Source organism: Convolutriloba macropyga, chromosome 12 (assembly GCF_964194025.1).
Source record: "Convolutriloba macropyga chromosome 12, txConMacr16.3, whole genome shotgun sequence".
Lineage (NCBI taxonomy): Eukaryota > Metazoa > Xenacoelomorpha > Acoela > Convolutidae > Convolutriloba > Convolutriloba macropyga.
The window spans coordinates 11160275-11179693 of NC_134479.1; the positions used below are offsets into that span (position 1 = coordinate 11160275).

Consider the following 19419-nt stretch of genomic DNA (forward strand, 5'->3'; position numbering starts at 1 on the left):
ATTTCCTTTGTGTCCTTTTTTGAATACCAATTGAAATGCAGCTCACAGTGATCACTTCGGTTTACTTATATGTTACTGAACAAGACTGCATAAATAAGCGCTCCTAACATTGGACTACGGCAGCTGTTTGTCAACAAGAACATTGTTGTCAGTATCATCATCATTATAATCTTTCTTGCTGCTGTAGTTCACAATTCTTAAAAAAAATAACGTGTGCTTGTGTGTGTTTAGGGCATAGGGGGCGTGGACATAAGACCAGGATGCTATGCATTAGTGGGCTCTGCTGCCATGAGTGGCAGTGTCACCAGAACCATATCCACTTCTGTCATCGTATTCGAACTAACAGGTTTTTAGATATTATACGCAGATTTGATATATAATGCTCTGTTATGTCACCCCTTTAGCGCATGTATTGGACATAGACGGAAAAATCGCTTGTCTACAATACGAAAATACTTTACAGTAGCAAGGTATTTGCCTTGCTCTGTTTTTGAGTTTTTCAGCGTATTAATTTTTTGAGCGGAAAAATTTTAATATAAAAACTGGCGTTAAAATTTGACAATAAAATTTGAAGGTTCCTGTTAGTTTTTCTGATTCAAGTTTGCTCCCAACATTTGTACCTTATAGCTATTTTGACAAACTTCTAGAAAAGAATTGTTGAACTACTAAATGAATTGATGAATTGTATCAACGAAGCGTTTTTTTCTTGCAGGCCAAATAGCTCACTCTTTGCCAGTGCTGATAGCAGTGATCTTGGCCAACATGGTGGCCCAGTGTCTGCAACCATCAATGTACGACAGCATAATCCAGATGAAACAGTTGCCTTTCTTACCAGACATTGTCTCTGCCACGAAGGACTTCTACGACATCACAGCCGAACATATCATGCAGACCAGGCTTAGCTACATATGTTGGAAACAACCTTACAAGGTGACCAAAACTGATTTTAATGCAAAATTATTTTGTTAATATTAAGCCCCCCGTTCTCGTTGGTTAGCGATCACTCGACCCGTATTAGCAAATAGCAAAAACAACAAACAAGGCGAACAAACGGTTTGATGATCCAAATTCAAATCAATGGCATTCCATTAAATACAAATGATTTCTCGCCATGATTTTCGTGTTCTATAGGAGCAATTTGCCCGATGTTAGTCGGTTTGTTTCTCGTTAATAACAGTCTTTATGGTTTGATGATGCAATGATTAATGGCTGTCGAATGAGAAACAATTATTGTAAACGTATGTGTCTTTTTATGCAGATTTTTCGCTTGACCGTTTTCCCGCTTTTCTTCTCCAGTGACTTTTACGCACTTCTTGATTTTTGAGTGATTGAGTGATTTCACTCCAAAATAAAGTTTGTTGTTCAAACAAAACCGAGTGTTAGAGGTACAATGACAAGGCCCCGATAGCCGAGTGGTTACTGCAGCTGTCGAGGCCCTGCCTGTCATTCGAGAGCAATTTTTGCGACGTTAGTCAGTTTATTCTAGCTGTGAATCTGTAAGCTGAGCGGAGCTATATTGCGGTGCACTTGATTTTTTGTTTCGTCCTCTGACGCTCTTTTTTGTTTTACATTTGTTCACACAGCAAAGCTGAAAAAGTCAAATTTTCTGAATGACTTCTTCCTCTCACTACTGGCATTGACGCCCGTGACGCCATTTCTCACTCTCTTTTGCCAGCGTTTTTGGCTCATTTGTGTGATTAGATTTTGATCATACGTGACTTACCTCACTCAATTAAATGACTTTTCCACTATAAAACTTAAATTTAATTTGAAATAGTTTGAGTTACTTATGTTTAATAAGGGTCCCTAATGAAAAGGCTTCTGCGCAATAAATTTTGACAAGCTTTATTAATTTATTGCTGAATGTTTTTAACAGAGTTTTTTGATTCGATAACTTTTTACTTGCTCCCAAACGAAGTTTGTAGCAATTAAATTAGTCCTGTCGGTCTTTTTTGATGCAATTTTTCGTCTCATGCATTTAACTTTTGGTCCTCAAAACGGGATGAATAGGGAGCGCACAGCGGGCATTATGTGCCCTTAGAGCCTTTCAGCTCACTAGTGTTCAAATATGCGAGTCACAGAATCTGTTTTGGAGACGTTTACTTATGGTGCGAAGGGCGGTTCTTTGACCCCCAACCCCCACTGTTGCCACCCCGTCAGCTCCCGGTGCACCCCCCCCCACGCTGCGCTCACTTACGCCCCTTCAAATAAGCTAAAGCTAGCTTCGCTAAATTGTTTTTTCTAAATTGTTTTTCATCTGATAATTAATGTTTTACTTACGACTTTGACGATACATGTTTTCATGAAATATAAATGAATTGTTGATTTTTGCTCTTCGTCATTTTATTCGCTGTGCTGTTGTCTCTTCGTGTTAGTAATAAAATATCTGTTCGGCCTTCTAAAGTGGCGTTATTTAATGTAGTTTTGCTCTAAGCTTTTAGCTACTGTTTTTCTTGACTTAGACAGCATTTGTATATGAACGATTTTAGAGAAATTATGAATCTTTCCTTCGCTTATTATCTTTGTCCATTGTTCACCTAATGGAATCGATGAAAAGATGTTTAATTGCTCTTGAACGAAGTTCATAGCAATTATTGTAAACGTGTGTGTCTTTTTTATTCAAAATTTTTGCTTGACCGTTTTGACTTTTCGAGTGACTTTTACGCCCTTGACTTTTTGCGTTTCGCGTGATCTAAATTTCTCTCTCAATCACAATTTCAAGCAGCTGATTTCAATTGGCGGCAATTTAATACTAAAAGTGAAATGAAAACTGCGCCGAAACTGGTGCCATTTTTTAACTTTAAATCTTAATAGTGGTATATGTTAACCTCTAATGTGGTTATTTGAAGCCTACTATTGAACTTCTTAGTCCCATTTAGGCTCCCCCTCCCTCCCTCCCTCCCTCCCCCCCCCCCCCCCCCCCCGACTGAAGCATGCTGCAATTGATTAGAGCTCTCACTAGTCGTCCGAGAGCAATTCTTCCGACGTTTGGTTGGTTATGTTTTATGCTTTGGTATGCTGTAATTTAAGTTCTTAAGTATGCGCTTAGTTGATTCATTTGTTACTTTGTTGCTCATTGATAGGTGTCTACAATTTTGCCATTTTTCGATAAATTTGAGAACACTGGCTTCTGGAATGAATGGGAGTTTTTAAATTGTTTTTTCGATTTGTTAATTTTTGCATAGGTAGTTATACTTTGTTGAACGTCGAAGTGCGATGAAACCTTAACCTAATTTGCGTAAACTCGAGGAGCGGTAAAGTTGAGGAATTGTCAACTGAAGTAATCTCCAATTAGAACTCGGCTATTTCAATCAAGAACTCGTGTGTTGATCTAAAGTAGAGCAACTGCTTTCTTTCTCGCGGTGGAATATGATAATCTATTATTGTTATCTAAAATAATTTTAGTTGTTATTTTATGTTAACTTTTTGGCTGGTCCCATTTTAGACAATTCTGTTCAAATTATTGGCAAACAAAAAATTACTTGCGTTTGTTCATGAAGGCACATGGAAAGGGGCAGATTTTTTCCATCTGGGCATTTTTTTCTACCGGGAGGAGGTGGGAAGAACCAAAATTTGGTTTTCCTACATAAGAGCGCAAATTTACATAAAAATTCAGTTTGAAAATCTATTCTTTGATGTATCGTTGACAAATTTTGTTTTTATGCTGTAAGTTATTTTGTCAACTGTTTATGGCGTAATGTGAATATGGGAAATTTTACAGTCTTATGAATTTTTACTTCAGAGGATATGATTCCAACGAGTTTAATTGTGTTTTCAGGAGGTATACAGCATAATCAGGAATCTGAACAAGAACGAAGTGGTGCCTTTAGTGGAGAGTCACGAGAGCATGGTACTTCTAGGCACAGTTAGGGTTGCAGTCTTACAGGCCAAAATATCCCAACATATCAGCAAGGCTGCCCTCCTCAAGTTTATATCCAATGGATCAGACTTCCATGCACTCAAGACCAGAACCCAGCATAGGTTGGATTATTTGACATGCATTTGATATTAATAAATGCTTATTAATAGCGGCACAGCGATAGCTGGGGCTATTATTGGCCTTCTCTTGTTTTTTTTACAATTCAAAGAATTTGAATTGTATTGGGGTGTTTTTTATAGCTGCGAAGCTGTAAGCTTAGCGAAGCTATATTGCGGTGCTCTTGGTTTTTTACGACTCGAAGAGGAGTATTGGTTTTCTCTCGGTCTTTTTACGACTCGAAGAGGAGTATTGGTTTTCTCTCGGTTTTTTTTTTACAGGAAGTAGATTTGTTCACGCGGCATTTTAACCTAAAAGCGAAAGTGAGAAAAGCTGTCTTGGTGAACAGATTTTCGCTAAGGAAGAGGCACATATAGATAACCGTTTTTAGCCGTTTTTTCGTCTAAGTGGCCCAATTTTTTTGCTTTTAATTTGGTTCCTTGTAGAAATAAATTTTATTCGATACTATATTGAATTGTAAACCTCGGAAATTGAATTGTAAACCACAGTGTTTTTCAGAGCCTGAAAATTCGTTTCAAGTTGAAAATTCGCACATAATTCTTGATTTTTTAGTTAATTTTTGGCTTTTTTCTTTTAATTTCTTCTTTTTTGGATCTTTTAACCGTCTTTTTGTCAAAAATTAGTTAATATCGCAATTTCTTTTTGATAACTCCTATACTCAATGCCTCTTTCTACCTCGATGTAATTTTGTTCCATAAAATTGTGCATATGCTAATCCGATTTTGGTAGTTTTTTCCAATTTTCGTCAGTTTTTCGTTTGTATTTTGGTTGTAATTGCTGGAAAAAGTTTTTTTTGTGCAACATGAGGGACTTTAATTTCGTTTCAATGAAAATTCAATCATTTTTTGGCGTTAAGTTTTGAGAAATCGGGTAAAACTTTTTCATAAATGCAGTCTTAACTTAAAAGTTCTTTGACCATTTTTTTTGCAAAATGTTTCAATATTTCTTATTTATGAATTCTCCTTTTTCCTATTTTTTCGTCTCTTCAGGAGGATAGATCTTTGTATCGGATGACTACTTATCTTTTCTCTGTCTTGAATGCTGAACAATGAAATGTATTCGTTTTTCTTCAATTTTTTTAAATTGATTTTTAACTTTCAAAAATCAAGAATGTGTTTGTTACGGTGTTCCTTACATTGTGCCCATATTCATCGCATTCTAGCTAATATCATTCTATCTTTGTCCTGGCACCTACATTTATTTTCGGTATATTGATTTTTTCAGTTGTTAAAAATGAATGATTTCAGCTTTTTCTAAGATTTTCGTCATTTCTTTGGTTTGCATTTGATTTCATTCAACATAAGGCAGTACTGAGAGTTTGACAGCAAGCCTTTTCCACAATTTCCACTTAAGACTATTTACTGCAGCTTTCTTCCGGCCTTGGTATTAATTTAAACGATTTTTTGCCTTTGAATATTCTTCTGCTGCTTATGTCTTTTCTATGATCAATTTTATTTCTGATTTTGTATGAAATCATGTTGTCTAGCATATGTACAACAAGGAACAAGTGTGTTGTTTTTTGTCTTAATTGCAGTGATTAGAAGGGTAATTATAGGTGTTTTCTGATTCTTAAAATTGAGCTTTCTGTTTTAAAAAGATTCCAACTTAGTTTCTAAGATTATTATCTGCTATCTGCCGTTTGATTTCGCGATCTTTTTCAGATTAGAATCATGAATTATTTCAGGGCAATTGATAACCTTGTCAGCTTTTTCAGTCTATCACTTTTTTGATCTCTTTAATTATTTTGGTTTTCTAACGTTACCAAACGTTTTCAATGATATAAAATTTTGCTGCATTTTGTTTCTCTTGGTGACAGCGGTTTAAGTTTCACCAATTTTTAGAGCAGACCTGGAGAGATAGTGAGTTAATGGTTTAATACAAAAGGTAGTGGCTTCCGCTGCAATTACGGTTTTGTTAGTGAAGTTTTGGCGCTGCGAGTCGCTTCCGGAATTCTTCCGGCTATGTTTTTTTGTTTCGTCGTCTGACGCTCTTTTTTCGTTTTACATTTGTTCACACAGCAAAGCTGAAAAAGTCAGATTTTCTGTCTAATTCGTTTTTTGTTTAATTCGAATTTGTTTAAGGTCAAATTAACTCATTTGTGCAGTTAAGGTCCCTAATAAGAGGCTTCTGTGGAATGAAATTTAACAAGCTTTATTAAGTTATCGCTGAATGTTTTTTAGCCTATCTTTTTTGAGCGGCGTCGATTTTTTTTTCAATTTAGATCAGTATCTGTTTCTATCTCGATTATATGGCAAGCAGGTCTATTCTTTCGAAGCTATTCCGGCAATCTGCCGGCTATGTTTTTTAATAGCCGCGTCCTCAATTCTAGGCGGCTATTATAGCGCTCCTAATTTCTTTTTACAATTCAAAGAATTTGAATTGTATTGGGGCGCTGTCTTTTTTGTTTTAAGATCTGTTCACTCAGTTTCATGATTTTTGAAGTCAAATTGGAGTAGTGATTTTGGTCACGCCGAGACAGGAAATGGAGCGAAAAAGCGAGTGCTTTTGCGGCGTGAATTGTTTTCGCTCTGATTTTAAAGTAGAGTGAGAAAACGGTGTTTGAACAAAAATTCGGTTTCTCGGTAGTGGTTCTTTGTTCACATGCGGCAATTTCACTCTGATTTTTACTGTTTTTTCGATTTTTTGGATCGGATTTTTTTCTAATTGGTTTTCCCAATCCATTCACAGCTCATTCTAGGCCTAGTTTTTTGTTTGTATTAAATTTTTCGTTTCTCGGTAGGGGTTGTTTTGTTCACATGCGGCATTTTGATATTGATTTTCTGTTTTTTTCTTATTTTTTTGTTCTGATTTTTTTTAAAATGGTTTTCTGAATTCACTCATAGTGATTTTGGTCATGCCGAAACAGGAAGTGGAGTGAAAAAGCGAGTGGTTTTGCGGCGTGACTTTTTTGTTAACATGCGGCAATTTCGCTTTGATTTTTACTGTTTTTTTATCGCTTGTTGGATGGGATTTTTTTCTTAAAGTTTTTTGCAATCCACTCATATGTCACTCTAGGCCTAGTTTTTTTGTTTGAACTTCCCTTTCTCCCACATGCGGCATTTTCACATTGATTTTCTCTTTTTAATAGCCGCACAGCGATAGCTGGGGCTATTATTGGCCTTCTCTTGGTTTTTTTTTATTTCGTCGTCTTGATTTTTGTTACGACCATGTGACGTCACAGCCACTTTTTGTTCATTCGTTCATGCAATTTCAACTGAATTGCATGTGTGACGTCATTTTTCGCTCTTAGTGGAGCGAGTTTTTTTTGTTCATGAGCGTGATTAAATGTTTGGTCACACTTGACTTACCTCACTCTCAAAAATGATTTTCTCACTTTGAAATTGACTTTTATTTACTTTAATTCAAAGAGGTCAAATGGGTGTATATCACTCTAAATGAAGATTACTTGAGAGCTGCTAATAGAGGCAGGAAAAACTTATACAGATTTTTAATCAAAATATAACATATCAGCCTTAATGAAAAGACGAATTTTTTTGTTTGTCTTTTTTAACTGTTTTTTTTGAGACTGTAGATCTACGAAGCTATTGCGGCTATTTTATGTCAATCTGCCAGCTATGTGTTGAGTTAATCGTTTGTGGTTTCAACTACTTCAATATTGACACTATTTGTTTCCGGAAATTTTTTGAAGTTGTTTGAAAGTTGCCCACATTTGTTGCTACTAATTTGTTTTTGTTTTAGTTATTCTATGCCCTATGATAATCGATAGTTTTATTTTTATATGAATTTCAAAAAAGAGCGTGTCTTTGAATGACTTTGGTGCCGTCTACTATCAGACCTTTCTGAAATTTGCAAGTTCTTATAGTTGTTTTGCTTGAACTCTCATTGCTGTTTATCAGAGTTTCTGTATGCCCAGCTTATCTGCCGCTGAGTGAATGATTATTAATCGCTCTTGAACGAAGTTCATAGCAATTATTGTAAACGTGTGTCTTTTTTATGCAAATTTTTTGCTTGACAATTTTGACTTTTCGAGTGACTTTCACGCCCTTGACTTTTTGCGTTTCGCTTGATCCAAAATTTTCTCTCAATCACAATTTCAAGCAGCTGAACTCAATTGGCGGCAATTTAATACTAAAAGTCAAACAAAAAGTGCGCCGAAACTGGTGCCATTTTTTCCTTTAAATCTTAATAGTGGTATATGTTAACCTCTAATGTGGTTATTTGAAGCCTACTATTGAACTTCTTAGTCCCATTTAGGCTCCCCCTCCATCCCTCCCTCCCTCCCCCCCCCGACTGAAGCATGCTGCAATTGATTAGAGCTCCCACCAGTCGTTCGAGAGCAATTCTTCCGACGTTAGTCGGTTATGTTTTTACTTGTTTTTAATCGACCTTTTAACTTTGGCAACACTAGTTTTCTAAGGAAAATAAACAGGTTTTTTAAATTTTTTTTTGGTATAGTTTTGTATATTTGCCTAAATGACTTTTAGACTATCAAAGGATCTTCCAGTTAGTTTCATTGTAATATCTGTTGGTTTCCATTGCTTTGGATTTAAGTCATTGCTTGTCCTGGTAAAAATTTGCTTGAGGCTTTTCCGTTCTTTTACGTTTAATCGCTCTCAAACAAAGTTAGTAGCAGTTAGATTAGTCCGGTGGTCTTTTTAATGCAATTTTTTCCTTGCTCGATTGATCGTTCGTCCTTAAAACCGGGATAAACGGGTAGCACTATAAGGGCATTAAGTTCTTTTAGAACCCTAAGCCTTACTATGCTCTAAGAATGCGATTCACCAAAACAGATTGAGGAGACGATTTCATGGTGTGAAGGGCGGTTCTTAATCATAAAAGTTTGACCCCTTCAGGCACCCCCTCCGCCATAAGCAACATTACCCCCCCCCCCCCCCCCCCAATACTCGCATAGTCCACTCTCCTCAACCTGTTGATTTGAACCCCCCTCTCATCTAGCCTTCGCAACCCAGCCTTCATCGCTTGAACCCCTCCCCAAACGCCCCGTCACCCACCCCCTAAAGCTGGTATCCTTAAGCCCCAGCTGGCTACTACCGAAGCTAACAGCTCGATGGTCATTTGAGAGCAATTCACTCGACATTAGTCAGTTATGTTTTTTATTTTCACAAGTCTGGATTTTCACGCTTGGTTTCTATCTTACCTCACTTATTTCAATTGAACTTTGTCCTGAAATTCAGTAGACAATTTTAAGCAAAGTAGTGATGTTGGTCAGCTTCGTAAGTGAAAAATCAAAGAAACGGTATAAAGACCTGGCAGTCCAGCAATGTTTCGAAATTCCGTCGGTTAGTCTTTAAAAATTCATGAATCGTGCTTTTTGTTTGTCATGGTTTACTAATAGCCGATGCGTTCTCATTTACAATCCAAAGAATTTGGAATTTATTGGGGCGCTGATTTTTTTTACAAAAGTTCTTCAGACTTTTTATAGCTGCGAAGCTGTAAGCTGAGTGTAGCTATATTGCGGTGCTCTTGGTTTTTTACTACTCGAAGAGGAGTATTGAGATTCTACAGGTTTTTTAGCAGAAAGAAAGCTTGTTCATGACTTGAATTTTGACTTCTTTCTCTTCGAGCATTAACCTCCGTTTTTGATTGTTGACTTCTGTTTTCGAACATTGGACTTTAACAGTAGCTTCGTTTGTAATGTATAGTAATTAGGAACTGCTGGTAATGTTCAATGTGAAGAGGTCATTTTGAGGTTTTTGGGTCCTATATAGGTCACCCCTAATTATTTAAACTACACCGCACAACCCCCCACCGCACAACCATTTCGAGGTTTTTTGGTCCTATATAGGTCACCCCTAATTATCTAAACTACACCGCACAACCCCCCACCACCACCACCACCTATCTACCCCCCCCCAACACCTGCCTTCCCCCCCCCCCACCGCCACCGCACACCCAACTTACCCCCACCTACCCCCTCCCTTCACCTAGCTACCCCCACCTACCCCCCCCCCCCATTTTACCCCCCACCTACCCCTACCCCCCCTTCACCTAGCTACCCTCACCTACCCCCCCCCCTCAACTACCCCAGCACTACCCACCTCCCCAACCTATCTAACCACCCACCCCACCTAGCTCCCCAGCACCTAAAAAATTGTCGGCATTTTTAAAACATTTTAATGTGGTTTGTTGGGCTACTTTTGTTTTTTTTCTCTTGTTTATTTTGATGTTCTGATTTCGGTAAGGTTAGGTTAGAGATTATAATGTACGACGATTCGAGTCGTTTCCGGTATTCTACCGGCTATGTTTTTGTTTCGTCGTCTGACGCTCTTTTTTCGTTTTAAATTTGGTCACACAGCAAAGCTGAAAGTCAGATTTTCTGAATGACTGCTTCCTCTCACTAACGGCATTTGCGCGCGTGACGTCATCTCTCACTCGCTTTAGCGGAAGTTTTGAGGTTTTTTGCCTGAGTAGATTTTGATCATATGCGACTTACCTCACTCAATAAAATGACTTTTGCACTTTAAAATTTAAGTTTAATTTGAATTTGTTTAAAGTCAAAGGAACTCATATGTGCACAGCAAAGGTCCCCAATAAGAGGCTTCTGTGGAATGAATTTTATCAAGGTTTATTTATTTATGGCTGAATGTTTTTTAGCCTAGTTTTTGAGCGGCGTCGATTTTTTTTTTCAATTTAGATCTGTATGTGTTTCTATCTCAATTAGACGGCACGCAAGTCTATTCTTTCGCAGCTATTTTGGCAATCTGCTGGCTATGTTTTGAATATTTCATGTCGACGAGAAGTCAGATAAGAGTTGTGATTCCAATCTCTGTGAAGTACTAAAGACAGTGAAAACGAAGTAGTTTGTTTTAAGGCCTTATGTTTTTTAATGTTTTAGAATGCAGTGAGAAAACCTCACTGCATTTTGAAAATCTGACTTGTCTTGTCAATGTAATTCATCAAATTATCTGCACGAATGATTTGAAAAGTTGAGACGTGTGTGGTAATGTTGCATACAGTTAATTTTGACTTTTTGTTGTGCTATCACTTAGTTTCATCAATGATTGGCCTTATTAGAGCTTTTAAGAGATATAATTGAAGCTTTTGAATGGCCGGAATTCTTATTATTGACTTTAAAACTACTTCTTTCCAAGAACTGGTTTTTTAACGGCCGCTCTCATTTTTTAGCTGTCTGTTATAGCGGGTAGATTTTTTACTTCGTCGAAAAAGTTGTCGTCGCTTTACCTTAGATCCCAGCTTGTTCAACATTTTGACGTGTAATCTTTTTGACTTCTCTAGGCTAAGATTTCTCCCGTTCGGTTCAAAGTGCTTTTAAGCAGCAGTTGCTCTGCAGATCAATCTAAATTAAACCGATTCAATACCATGTAAGTCTTAGTTACCATCTCTGGTACTTATTGGTATTGATACTAGCCCCGGTATCCCCTTATTAAGAAACAGAGGTATGTCTAGCTACAGAATTACATTTTTTCTGGCCTTTTTAATCTCGATCTGGGTTATGAGAATCAACGGCTACTTTTCGGCAATCATCCGAGTTTGTTTGATAGCCGCCCTCATCGTCTCAGCAGGCTATTATTCTGCTCCTATTTTTACTTCGTCGATCATAAATTTGTTTTGTCTCCATTTTTCCGCTGTTGCATTTTGCGTGAACGATTTTCGACTTCTCTAGGCTAGTTTCATTTTTTGCGCATTCTGCTCAAAGTGCTTTTAAACGGCAATTACTCAGCAAAACAATCTAAAATGAAGAGAATCACTATCAAAACACGTAATCGAAAAAGGAAACGGGATAACCCATGAAGCCCATAAAGCATGCCAGCTACTTGAAGTTTGTTCTTAACCCTTAGTTACCATCCCTAATATTTATTGACATTATTTCTAGCCACTGTATCCTCTCATTAAGTAACAGAAGTATGTCTAACACCAAAATGAAATAAAACTAGTTTCCTTTTTGATTTTTTTATACCAATCTGTTAATGTTTTTTTGTTCCTTCAATCCTAATCAGGGTAACGGGAATTAATGGCGGCTATTTTTTGACAATCTACTGGGTATGTTGTTAGTTTTGTCAGTTTTTTTTTGTTGCCCGATCAGTTAGTGTCAATATTGGCGGGTCTCAATTGCTCTCAATTCAGGCAAAATTAAAGACAGTTGTTGATTTCAAGTCATATCTAACATTTAAACTTTTTTTAGATGCATTATCCAGCTGTTATTGGCCTTCTCTTCTTTTTTGTCGTTAAGGATTCTGTTTTGACCATATGACGACTTTTTAATTTTAGTTTTTTTAACAGACGCCGTCAGCCTCTCAACGGCTATTATTTAGGCGCTCTTTTTTTTAGTTCGGTTTACCTTTTGATCACGTTGTTTGTTTTACATAAGTCACGATTTTCACACTTGACTTCTGACTTACCTCACTCACTGTTTCAATTGAATGGATTTTAAAATTCTTTTGTACATTGAATTGCGCAATGTGGTGATTACTGTCAAAGTCAAAAGAGCAAACTGAAAAGAAACGGGATAAGCCGATAAAGCCCGGTAATTAAGTCATTGAGCATTAGGTTATGAAGTTTCATTGGAGTGTTTGCTGGCTGGCATTGGTATTGAGCTTTTTAGTTTTCAGTTTAGAAGATGAATTAACTATAGATTCAGAATCTAACTGAAACTGCACGCCAAAGTAGAACATTTTTTGACACTGGAAAAAAAACAGAAAAAATTTCAGTCAATTTCTGTCTTCTTTTCTTTTTCTGTTTCATTACCAAATGCAGCAAGCGCGTCAACGGCAGCTATTTTCCGGAAATCTGCTGGCTATGTTGTCTCGTTGTCAATGTTATCGATGGTAAATCTCATTGGCTATCTGATTTGATATATTTGAAGCTATTAATTTTTTGAGTTCATCTCTCGTTTTTAACAACTTTGACCTTAATCGTTTTCCAAATTTATCTTTAAGCCTCTCTCTAATAAGGCTTAAAAGTTCGCGATATATAACGTTTTCGGTAAAAACGTTTTTGACAACTTTGAGAACTCTTTGAATGCTATCCGTATTTTTTTCAGGTTTTTCGTGATGTTGTGTTTGTTACTTAGTCTCTCTAATGAGAGGTTTCTGTTACCAAACAAATGAAGCTAAATCATTGAAGCAAATATTAGTAGCTAATGGTTTTAATTTTGAGAACACTGTTCTTTAAAAAATATTGTGTTTTTGAGTTGTTGCTATTGTGGTTCTTTATTGGAAATAAGTCGAATCTATTTAGTGGCTCCGCTTTGCAGCCAACAATTTTTTCGCTTTGAGACAATTGCTTCTGAAAAAAAGGCCTCGTGATCTTTTTCTTTTAGCTGCGTGGTTGTTCTTATTGTTACGAGATTCCTAGGTTGTTGTTATAGAAAGCTTTTAAATGCTTTCTAATATTTGATAATTTTATACTCTAACCGTAGTCTAATGGTTTTAGGTAATTGTAAAGGTATACCTATTATGTTTTTATTTGTTTTAGTGGCTCTGATTATATTAATTTTTAAAAATAAAATGGGCGGGGAGTTGTAAATATTTTTCATGTTTTTTGTATGCTCGCTGACTATCAATGGCTGATTAATTGTTTTCGGACGATTTTTGAAGCAATTAATATTAGCGTGCGTGTATTTTTAAATGCAAAATTTTGGCTGGATGTTTTTGTTCGTTTGTTTTTGAACATTGTGACTTGTTGAGTGACTTTCTCTTACTTAAGTTCTTAGTTTTTGAGTGATTTAAGTTGATCTTGTGTTCTGAAGTAAAGTTCGTTGTTTAAAGCGGTGAAAGGAAATCAAAGCCATTTTAGCCGAGTGGTTAAAATAAAATGTCAGACTGCCAACCTGAATGTCTGGGCGCGAACCCACCGTTGGGTCGTTTTTTTGCAGGCGTGAAACTTTTGCTTCAACCACCTCTAGATCAAATTGCCCCCTCCTCCCGTCTTGCGTTGCAGAGCTTTTCATCCGACGTTAGTTGTTTTTTTTATTTTGGTAAATGCTGTTTTAGCTATCAAAAGCTGTCCTCATTGAGGCTGATAGTCAGGTCTTAATTATGTTTTTTTCTCTGGATTCCAATTATGAACTTGTCCTGTTATATATTTTAATTCGTTTCAATCTGCAATCAGATTTTTGGTTTTTTGGAAGTCAGGATTTTCAGCGTGACTGCTTGATGACCTCACTCAGTTCAAAAGAAACGGTATAAACCGATTAGGTCATAGTGCATAGTTATCAGAGTTCATTATAGCGGATGTTAGCTGGCATTAGTGTTCAGCTCTCAGTTTAGAAGCCGAATTAATGGTAGCTGCGTAATCGTCTAACTGAAACTGCAGATGAATTTAAACGTTTTTGGCATTTTGAGGGAAAGGCTGTCAATTAGTTTTTCTTTTTGTTTCTGTTTCAATACCGATGAACGTGAAAGGGGTCGACAATGGCTGGCTTCGGCTAATCTGGTTATGTTTAAAGACGATTGTTGAAGAAGCATTGTTGTGTTGTATGTTCGAAAGTAATTATTTGCTCGAAAAAGTTTTAGCGAATCTTTGGGTCCTGTTGGTATTCTTCAACGCGACCTCTCGCTTGATTGTTTTGTCTGACTATTTTTCCTGCGAAACGGAAAACTGGTAAAGCTTGAGAGCTTTAAATTGCTTTGCTGGTGTCTTAAGTATGCAGTTCAACCGAAACTACTGAGGAGTTTTAATTATAGCTGCGAAGCTGTAAGCTGAGCGTAGCTATATTGCGGTGCTCTTGGTTTTTACGACTCGAAGAGGAGTATTGGTTTTCTTAAGGTTTTTTTTTTTTACCGGAAGTACTATTCGTTCAGACGATGTTTTGACCTAAAAGCGAAAGCGAGTAAAATTGCAGTCTGAACTAATTTTTTCTGAGCGAGAGAAGTTTTTTGATCATGCGCTGCGTTTAGTGAATGACTTTTTGACTTTGAAAAGTAGTTTTTGACTGAATGGCACATATAGATAACCGTTTTTAGCCGTTTTTTCGTCTAAGTGGCCTATTTTTTTTGCTTGTAATTTGGTTTTTTGTAGAAATGATTTTTATTCGATGCTATATTAAAATGTAAACCTTGGAAATTAATAGCACAGTGTTTTGCAGAGCCTGAAAACGCGTTTCAAGTTCAAAATTGGCATAAATTTCTTGATTTTTTAATTAATTTTTGGCTTTTTTCCTATTATTTTCTTCATTTTTGGATCTTTTAGACGTCTTTTTGTCAAAAATCAGTCAATGTGACAACTTCCCGTTGACAATTCATATACTCGATGCCTCTTTTTACCTCGATGTAATTTTGTTTTATAAAATTGTACATATGCTAATCCGATTTTGGTAGTTTTTTTCCTATTTTTCTCAGTTTTTTGTCTGTATTTTGGTTTTAATTACTAGCATTATTCTTTTTGTTCAACATGAGGGGCTTTAATTTCGTTTCGATAAAAACGTCAATAATTTTTTAGCGCTAAATTTTTGAAAAACAGTTAATTTTTTTTTATAAATGCAGTCCTAAAAATTTTTTGACCTTTTTTTGCAAAATGTTTCAATGTTTCGTATGTTTGATTTCTGCTTTTTCTTTTTTTTATCTGTTCAGGAGGATACATTTTTGTCTCGGATGCACGTTGTATTTTTTATGTCTTTAATGCTGAAAAATGAAATTGTGTTAGTTTTTCTTGTTTTTTTAAATTTGATTTTTGAACTTTCAAAACTTTTAAACTTTGATTTGAACTTTCAAAAATCAAGAATTAGTGTTTGTTACGGTGTTCCTTACATTGTGTCCATATTGTTCACATTCTAGCTCGTATCTTTCTAGCTCTGTTCTGGCACCTACATTTATACCGGTTTTATTGATTTTTTCAGTTATTAACAAATTGAATGATTTCGGATTTTTCTTAGATTTTCGTCATTTCTTTGGGTTGCAATTGATTTCAACATGGGTTTCAACATAAGGCAGTACTAAGAGTTTACTAGAAAGCCTTTTCCTTTTTCAGAATTGCTACTTAGTACTTTTTTGTATTTTTTTCCGACATTGGTATTGTTCTTAAACATTTTTTTGCCTTTAAATATTACTCGGTTGCTTTTCTATGATTATTTTAATTTTTGAGTTAGTTTGAAATCATGTTGTCTAGCATATATACAAGAAGAAAAAATATATGCTGTGTTTGTCTTAATTGCAGTGATGAGAAATCTAACTGTAGTAGTTTTCTGATTCTTAACTTTGAGCATTATTTTGAGCATAACTTTGACCGTTTGCTTTAGCGATCTTTTTGAGATTAGCATCATGAATTATTTGAGGGCAGTTGATAGCCCTGTCAGCTGTTTGAGATAATCAGTGTTTTGACTATCCTAATTATTTTGCACTTGTCCTTACCAAACGTTTTCAATAATAATTAATTTGCGGCATTTTGTTTCTCTTGGTGACAGTGGTTTAAATTTCACCAATTTTTAGATCAGACCGAGGGGAGAAGGGGGGGGGGGGGCAATAAGTTCGTGGTTTATTAAAAAAGGTAATGGTTTTAGCTGCAATTAGGGTTTTTGTCAAGTTTTTACGCTTCGAGTCGCTTCCGGAATTCTTCCGGCTATGTTTTTTTGTTTCGTCGTCTGACGCTTTATTTTCGTTTTACATTTGTTCTAGAACATTCTAACTCGTCACTGCTTAAATGGCTTTTTCGCGCTTGATTTCACGCTTTCTGCGTGATCTAAATTGAGGTTATTCAGAAACAGAATCTATTCCTAAAACAAAGTTGATTGTAAGAAAACAGATTGTATGGTCCGACAGCCGAGTGGTTAAGGCGACTGGCTGTTAATCCGGAGATCGCCGGTTCGAGACGCGACAGGGAAAATGTTTTTGCACCGAAAAACAACCTCCTTTGAAATAAACTTGTAAGTTTTATAGGCGGCGGCGATAACTATTATCAACTCACTTCTGTATCTTTTTCCATCTGTATTTTACGGCACGCAAGTCTATTTCGCAGCTTATCCGGCAATCTGCCGGCTATGTTTTTTATAGTAGTGGTGTATAATGAGCTTAATGCTCTAGTAGCATGTTCTGAAGTGCCTTAAAGAAGTCATAGTTAATGCCTCCCCCCTCCAGTTGAAACAGTCTGCAATAGAATCGGGTTGCGCCGGTCATTTGAAAGCCGTTCGTCCCGTCTGACGCTATTCGATAAGGTTTGCTGTCAACCTTTTTGCGTGCCACCTCTTACCTAGTGCGGCTTGCATCTTAAAATAAGTATAACTTTTATAGAAGTCTATCGAATCGAAAGTTTGACTATAGAACCTTTAAAAATTTTTGCTGTTATGGATGTTATTTTTTCTTCTTTATCCTATACCGAGTTTTTATAGTTTAAAATGATTTGATAACAAACAGTTATTCTTGTGCATGTATTCTTACACAAAAATGTTCAGTTGTCGCATCTCTGAAGGTTTCGAGAATTGTGTGAAATATAAAAAAAATGGCCGGTTAGAATTTTCTGGCGTTTTTTTTACCTGTTTCTGTTTTAATGTTTTTTAGATTTTTTCTCTTTGTTAATAAAAATTGAGACAGAGAGTTGTATTCCATTTTACTTTGCTTTGAACGCGTCGTTTGCACTGAAAAGGCAAATTGGTTACAAAGGTCAAATTCATCAACCATCATGGCTTTTGAATTGATTCAGATTTCACATCGCTGCATCATTAGTTCCCACAGAAAAGCAAGTACCTCAATATTGATTTATTAAACTTTACCTCCTGAAAATTATAGAAACTGATTCCTTCAAACTGTTGAGTGATACTACTTTCTCTTCACTAATTTTCACTTTTTCATTAAAACAAAAACAAGACTGAAAACCAAATAGCGGTTTCTTCTTGAGTGGGCTTATATGAGCTAGCCCATAATTTTTATGAAATTTCAGGAGTCGAAAGAATCTGCGTAACAGGAAATACAAATCGTCCACTGACATTGCAACATCTGTGCCTTTATCGGAACAGTGTGCTGCTAAATCGAGCGAATCTGTCACAGGAGATAGCAGTTACATGAACGAACGTCGACGTCAATCGATGGCACTGTTTAGCACTGATTTCCAAAGCTTTATTGACCAAAATCCTGCAGCCATGAAGAAAGCGAAAGTGAGACCACTGGCCAATTTGTTTTCTGGCTCGATTGCGGATATGTCTACTGCTTCTACACTAGTTCAGGACCATGGTGCCTTGGCTGCAGCTTATCATCAAACAAAGAGGTCATCTTTGACAGGTAAACATGTCTTGTTCGCAAGTTTTCTGCTAACAATGAAATTTTAGATCAAATCCATACAACCCGGAAGTGTATTTATATGAAATTACTTAGTTTTTTATACTTTTTTCTACCTTCTCTTGTCGATTAGAAGTCATTTTAGAGTACTGAGTTTAGTCACGCTGGAGTAGTAAGAGGAGCGAAAAGCGAGTAATTTTAAGGCATGACTTTTTCAAACTGCTTTCATAGTGAGAAAACGGTGTTTAATCAGATTTTTTTATTTTTGGGAGCAATTTTTTTCACGTGTGGCAATTTAATTTCGTTTTTCTCATCATTTTCTGTACGAATACTTTTAAAAAGTCATGTGTGTTCTGATAATGCATAATTAATAAGTCTCTAACGAAGTTTGTAGCAATTATATTAGTCCTGTTGGTCTTCGATTTTTCGCTTGACCGATTTTTCGTCGGACGCTTTTGTCTTTTCGTCCTCAAAAACGGGATAAACAGGTAACGCCCAGTGGGCATTAAGTGCTCTGTTTCAGCTCAAACTGTTTTGGAGACTTATACTTATGATGTGAAGGGCGGTTCTTAGAGGTTACAGACACCCCCACTATTAAACCCCCCACTATTGCCCCCATCCAACTCCCCCACCACGCTGTTGCCCCCACCCGACTGTTGCACCCCCCCCCCCCCCCCCGTGGCTTTGACGAACAACCGATCGCTAAAAACAGGCAATTTTATACTGATTTTCTTAATTTTTTTTTGTAATTTTTTTGAAAAGATTTTGCCCTAGGAGTCCAGAAACTTCATCTAATTTAGCATTTTTTAGCTTTTTTTTTGACAAAACGTGCAATTTTTAAAAATTTTTGACATTTATTTTATTTTTCCTTATTCTAGTCTTTCCAGACGCAGGGCCCAGAAAAAGTCCTTAAGGGTTTGATAAAAAGTTACAGCAAAAAAATTATTTGCCCTTTTTTTGATAAATTTTTTTTCAAGCTTTTTGAAAATTTTTGTCAGTTTTTAGGTTTTTTCAGCCTCAAGAGCCGAGAAACCTCCTCCAGTGTTGACAATTGGTTACTGTATACTTTCTATATGTAATGTTTTTCAAGTTTTCGACACCACGAATTTTAGCATTTTTTTTCCAAAACTTTTGATATTTATTTTCATTATTCAGGTTTTTCCAGAACCAGGGGTTACAAAAAAGTGTTTGATAGTAAAATGCTGAAATGTTTTTTTGCCATGCAATAGCTTTCAAATTTTTAATATCACGAATTTTAGCTTTTTTCTAATAAAA

General features: G+C 36.3%; 1 protein-coding gene across 1 annotated transcript in view; it reads left to right on the plus strand.

Annotated features, from left to right (window-relative positions):
• Window positions 1-19419, plus strand: part of LOC142351077 (chloride channel protein 2-like) — an 80917-nt gene that overhangs the window by 42068 nt on the left and 19430 nt on the right. Inside the window, exons 7-10 of the mRNA XM_075403164.1 lie at window positions 232-346; window positions 713-930; window positions 3779-3981; window positions 17810-18147. Coding sequence (XP_075259279.1) covers window positions 232-346; window positions 713-930; window positions 3779-3981; window positions 17810-18147 — 874 coding nt within the window. The remainder of the gene's footprint in view (window positions 1-231; window positions 347-712; window positions 931-3778; window positions 3982-17809; window positions 18148-19419) is intronic.